The sequence below is a fragment of the Histoplasma capsulatum genome, genomic scaffold, assembly GCF_000149585.1.
Source record: "Histoplasma capsulatum NAm1 scaffold_4 genomic scaffold, whole genome shotgun sequence".
Lineage (NCBI taxonomy): Eukaryota > Fungi > Ascomycota > Eurotiomycetes > Onygenales > Ajellomycetaceae > Histoplasma > Histoplasma mississippiense.
This window is the reverse complement of record NW_001813979.1, coordinates 1486414-1491917: the sequence shown is the minus strand read 5'-3', so window position 1 is coordinate 1491917 and position 5504 is coordinate 1486414. Positions and strand designations below refer to the sequence as shown.

Genomic DNA, 5504 nt, shown 5'->3' with positions numbered 1-5504 from the left:
TTTTTTTATTCGCTTTTTATTTGTTTGTGCCTAAGTAAGTAAACTCAGTCCATTCATGAATTGCATACTTGAAACCGTGAAGGGGTTGTTATATGCGTTGTCAGCAAAGCTTTTATTTATCTTGTTTTATTTATTTATTTATTTGCGAAGAACTTGATTGATCTATGTGGTAACTAGCCATTCGTTCTATTTTATTTATATATTTTTCTTTCTTTTTAATCTCCATATTTATATTCATTCTTTATTCAGGATATTCACAGTAGAAGCGTCTTTCTCTCTTTTAAATTTTCTTCCTATGACTCCTATATATCTGTCTGTCTGCCTACCTAGCTATAACACATGAAGAATGCAATGCAGAAAAATATTTGCAAAAGAAATGACGGTGATGGGGTTAAAAAAGCCTATACCTCCTTTTGCGAGTGCAGGGAATTACTGGGATGGAAAAAAGATTATCTAGTTATTATCATCATTCCATTCGTCGCGCTCGTTCCCCAGAATTCAGGCTCCTTTCTTCGCTGAGGTTTCAGGGTTGGTTTGAGTGATTGCGTATCTGTACGGGATTACTCTCCAACCGCCCATGGTGATGGTGATGATGATGATGATGCCGGGAAGTTTCAAAGGATTGACTGGCGTCAGTTACTCACGGTTACTCACGCTTGCGAGCGAGCCCTGCGAACCCTACCTGTCCCCGCTCGAGGCGAGCCGTGAGCCATTAATGCTGCCTGCCGGGACGAAGGGTGTCAACCTAGTGAAGCACTGGAATTCATCAAGTGAGATGTGGGATCCCGATATCCGCCTGGGCTGTTGTTAAAGGGCGTGGTTCTTAGCCGAGGGGGCAAAATCGATCTAGATAAATAATTATTTATTTGCCCTTGCGACACCCGTTTTATATATTTTGCCCCTCACACTTTTGGTGCATCACATTTCAGGAAGAAAAATATCAGTTCGCGGACATGGCTGGATTGGATTCTTCCCAGTCCTCCCACCACCCGGCCACCCTGGCCCTGCATGCAGACGACGATCTCAATGTTGTCGCGGATGTTGCGCCGCCGTTCCACCTCTCAACGACCTTCAGATACTCCAACAACCCCGATAACCTGGAGCCCTGGTCTGACAACCAAACCGTATGTTCCTAATCCTAATCTCCATCTCTATTCTGTTCTGTTCTATTCTATTCTATGTCGTCTCGATAAGACTCAATTGCCCCAATTAACCCAACCACCCCACCATCTAATCTGTACGTTTCCTACGATCCAGCTCGCCAACCTCCCCGCAACCTCCCATATCTACTCCCGCCACACAAACCCAAACAACACCCGCTTCGAAACAATCCTCAAGTCCCTCCTCAACGGGCACGTGGTCTCCTACAGCTCGGGCCTCGCCGCCCTCCACGCCGCCCTCGTATTCCTCAACCCTCGTCGCATCGCCGTCGGCGACGGCTACCACGGCTCCCATGGCGTCATCGCCGTGCACACCCGGCTAAGCGGCCTGCAGAAGCTCGCCCTCGACTGCCCGGCCGACGACCTGCAGCGCGGCGACGTCGTCCTGCTCGAGACGCCAGTGAACCCGCACGGCACGGCGTTTAACATCCAGCACTACGCCGACAAGGCGCATGCGCGCGGCGCGTATCTGCTGGTCGACAGCACGTTCGGTCCACCCGGGCTGCAGGATCCGTTCCGCTGGGGCGCGGATCTGGTGTTGCACTCCGGCTCGAAGTATCTGGGCGGGCACAGCGATATGTTGTGCGGGGTGCTGGCGATGAAGCGGGCGGAGTGGAAGAGCGGGTTGGTGGGGGATCGGTTGCTGCTGGGGTCTGTCATGGGGAATATGGAGGGGTGGTTGGGGGTGAGGAGCCTGCGGACGCTGGAGGTTCGCGTCCAGCGGCAGAGTGCCAGTGCGGCGAGGCTTGTGGAGTTCATTGACGGGGCGTTGAGGATGGCGGGGGCGGATGTTAAAGAGGGGAGTGAGGAGGCGATTGTCCATGCTGCGGTTGAGACGGTCCAGCATGCCAGTTTGCAGAGGGAGGAGTGGGTGAGGAAGCAGATGCCGAATGGGTTTGGGACGGTGTTTTCGATCACGTTGAGGGAGGAGAGGTTTTCGCGGTTACTGCCGACGAAGCTTAGGCTGTTCCACCATGCGACGAGCCTGGGAGGGGTGGAGTCGCTGATTGAGTGGAGGGCGATGACGGATCCGACGGTTGACCAGAGGCTGTTGCGGCTTAGTGTTGGGTTGGAGAATTGGGAGGATTTGAAGGGGGATTTGGTGCAGGCGATGAGGGAGGTGATTAAAGGGTAGATTTTGTGCAAAAATAAAATAAATAAATAAATAAATAAGCTCCATATAGTTATCATAACTTTGCCTTAGTCAATAATGCGGGTGGTTGTTATATGCTGTTATTTTGCCGGACGATTGATATATAGATCTATCTATCCTCTTGCCTTCACTCAGTCGCCCTCATGGACCAATTTTTTTACTAGCTAGCCAGCCAATATAACTACCACTCTCACCCAAATACTCTATATAGCTATTATTATTTAAATCTTCGTAGTGATAACTATATAATCCCCTTCCGTTCTTCGATTCCCATTGTCATAATGGATATAGAACGAATGACCTTAACTCTCTTAGTCATCGCCCCCATCTTCGATAAGAAAACGATAACGAGCCGCACTCCGCGTCAAACCAACCACTTTCCCCCGCGCAGAGCACATTTACATATACATAACGAGAAAAAGAGAGATAAAACTTTCCCTTATCCGGTTCCCGATACGTGGGTCTGACTCTGAGCTAATTCCCCGAATTTCCCGTTCGATCAAATCCCAGTGTCTGGCGACGAAGGACGAGGCGCAAACAACTTGTGGAACTGTGATTGGAGGGGTTTTGATTGATTACTTGGTTGTGAGTGAGAGATTTGGAGCCGGAGGGGGAGAAGACGGCTCGGAGGGGATCTGGATCTGCTCTTAGTTCCTCTCCAAGGAGCGCTCCTTACCAGAAGCATGTTGTTGAATCCCGATATACGAATATAATATAACACTTCCGCCACTTGCCCTCTTGCTTTGCTCCCGTTTAAAAAGTGCCTACTCAATTCAACACTTCTTCGTCTACACCTATTGACAGAGCACGAAGAACAGACGAGCAAGACAGTCAAACTCAACCCCTCCCCCCTCCCCCATTACCCTCCCCCAAAATAAACAAACAAAAAAAAAAAAAAACACCACCAAACAATGTCCCCCCCCAACCTTCCAAATCCACTACTTCTCAACCGCCTCTTCCTACACGAGAAAGCAAACAGAGTCCTTCCCCGCGCCATTCCCGCTCCCCAAACTCTTCGACTTGCTCGAGTCGCGATATCCGGGTATTAAAGAAAAGGTGCTTGTGAGCTGTGCGGTTAGTGTTGGGTTGGAGTATGTTGATGTCGCTGCGGCCGACGCCAACGCGGCAAAGTTGGATGGGAAAGATGGTAAAGAAGAAGGCGGAGAAGGGGAAGTACAGGGTGAGGAGGTGCGGATTATTGGGCCTGGGGAGGAGGTGGCGATTATTCCGCCCGTTAGTTCTGGGTAGGGGGTGATGGGTGGAATTGGTATTTTGGATTTTTGTTTATTTATTTTTTTATTTTATTTTATTTTATTTTTCTTGTTTTCTTTTCTTTGAGGACTTAATATTTACTGATCATAGCTTCTTTCTATATCCATGCACTGGGTAATTGGTGGGTTTGTCTAGTTAGCTGGGGAGAATTGAGTTGATATAGTTGGAATATCGGATATTCTTCCAGTACCCGTTAGCTATAGATAGATCACGGGTGAGAGATAAAAGACATTATACATGTATATGTTCATCAAAGCGATTTCCAATTCTGATTTCACTTTATGCAATCGCAACTAACTACCTCATTCCAGCGCGGAGAGTGGAGAGAGTGGGACGAGGGGGAGGAGATGGAGTTAAGGTGGTTATACTATTACTAAAGGAAGCCGGAGGGTCCGGAAACATGTCAATTCAAATAAGCATCCAAAGTAATACTTGATTTCCTAAGATCAAGCCTAATCCTCGCTTTCCCGTTTCGTTTTTCCACTCTTCTTCTCCCTCGCCCCCGAAATTCGTTACGCGTGGTTTTCATCAAATTTAAGACGGCGGAGTAAGTTGGAAAATCTTGTCAGCGGCAGCAACAGTAGGCTGCCATTTTATATTATTCTTCACGTAGATCTCTACAGCCACTGGCCAGTCCTTGTAACCTTCCAATCCAGCAGTACGTATGACGTATTTGGGTCCTGCAACGGTCTGGTGGTGGTAGATGTGGGTGGTGCAGTTGGGGCAGAAGTAACAGTGCACGGGGTTTCCTGTATTGTGTTTTTATTTGTGTTAGCAGGTCGTAATTTCAAAAGGTTTACTATTCATCGTTTGTGGATAGTTGCGGGACGGAGGGAACTGGGAGAGGTGTTGGTGGCAAAAGGAGTGATTAAAAGCGGAAGAGCCGCGTACCGGAATCACCAGTGTAGGTATAGCAGCCTAGGGTGCCCTTGGTGAGTTCGAAATCTTCTTTGGGAACGATTTGGTTGAGTGTATAGTCGCTGCCGTTGATCACTTTGCAAGCGTCGCAGTGGCTGGATTCGTCGAGGTTGTTAGCTTACAGCCAGAGACCTCTTGTCGGGCATTGCCTAAAAACTTGGAGAAGATAGATTCATTCGAAGCTGAGAGGGAGGATGTATTACCAGAGAATATGGCTAGGTGCCTCCATCTTAACGGTGAACTCGGTTTGGCCACAGTGGCAGCGTCCCTTGAAAGTCGTCATTTTAGCGGTAGTCGATGATGTTTTGATGCAGACAAGTAAAGATCGGGTTTCGATGCACAGCTGGAGCAGGAAGAGTTAAGGGATCGAAAGGACACTAATCCGTTATGGCTGTGAGGATAGGTGGAGATACAATATGTCACAAAGGAGGAGGATGGCACTGGCATTTATTTATATTCATTCAGTCCCTTCCTTGTCCTCTGCCCCTCAGATCGACCACGTTAAGTACCCCCCACCTTTTTCCCACCCAAGGGTTTCCAGCCAATTTAATTCTCATAGCATCCCCCGGCAATTGACGTCAGTTCCTTAGAAAATAGCTTGGAAGCTAGTAGAGAATTTGTCAACATGTTGCAGCCCTCGCGTAAATGATCTGGTCCGGGGTTTGTATTTGGAGATAAGCTTAGTTACTAGAGACGTGAAACGTCTCCTGGAATGGAGCAAAAAAGGCCAACCTGCGTACATCGTGTGCCGGAAATATTCGCATACAGAGAGGTGCACTCGATTGCCCTCGATGTGGGGTTACGCTATAGATGCGCTATCCCGCTGACGCTATCCATGGGTAATTCCAAATCCAACCCTGACCTGCGTCTGGCTTCCTCAAGGGCTTCGCTAGGGGGAAGCCACCTCCGTCAGTAACGAACGTTCCAGCTAACCCAGCGGACCTACTGTGTCTTCCGGGGAACGCAGGGTATTGTGGAACGATACCCGCAATTCCTCAACG

General features: G+C 48.6%; 3 protein-coding genes across 3 annotated transcripts; 2 read left to right on the top strand and 1 right to left on the bottom strand.

Moving 5' to 3' along the window:
- Positions 1 to 953: 953 nt before the first annotated feature.
- HCAG_04455 (conserved hypothetical protein) lies at positions 954 to 2295 on the top strand (the record flags this gene model as incomplete). Its single annotated transcript, XM_001540565.1, has 2 exons — positions 954 to 1124; positions 1258 to 2295. 2 exons carry the CDS (start codon positions 954 to 956, stop codon positions 2293 to 2295), a joined length of 1209 nt encoding a protein of 402 aa, XP_001540615.1.
- A 929-nt stretch (positions 2296 to 3224) lies between these two features.
- Positions 3225 to 3561, top strand: HCAG_04454 (predicted protein; the record flags this gene model as incomplete). Its single annotated transcript, XM_001540564.1, has 2 exons — positions 3225 to 3355; positions 3393 to 3561. 2 exons carry the CDS (start codon positions 3225 to 3227, stop codon positions 3559 to 3561), a joined length of 300 nt encoding a protein of 99 aa, XP_001540614.1.
- Positions 3562 to 4119: 558 nt separating this feature from the next.
- Positions 4120 to 4786, bottom strand: HCAG_04453 (predicted protein; the record flags this gene model as incomplete). Its single annotated transcript, XM_001540563.1, has 3 exons — positions 4120 to 4334; positions 4477 to 4598; positions 4707 to 4786. The coding sequence occupies 3 exons, from the start codon at positions 4784 to 4786 to the stop codon at positions 4120 to 4122; spliced, it is 417 nt and encodes a 138-aa protein (XP_001540613.1).
- Between the last annotated feature and the right edge of the window lie 718 nt (positions 4787 to 5504).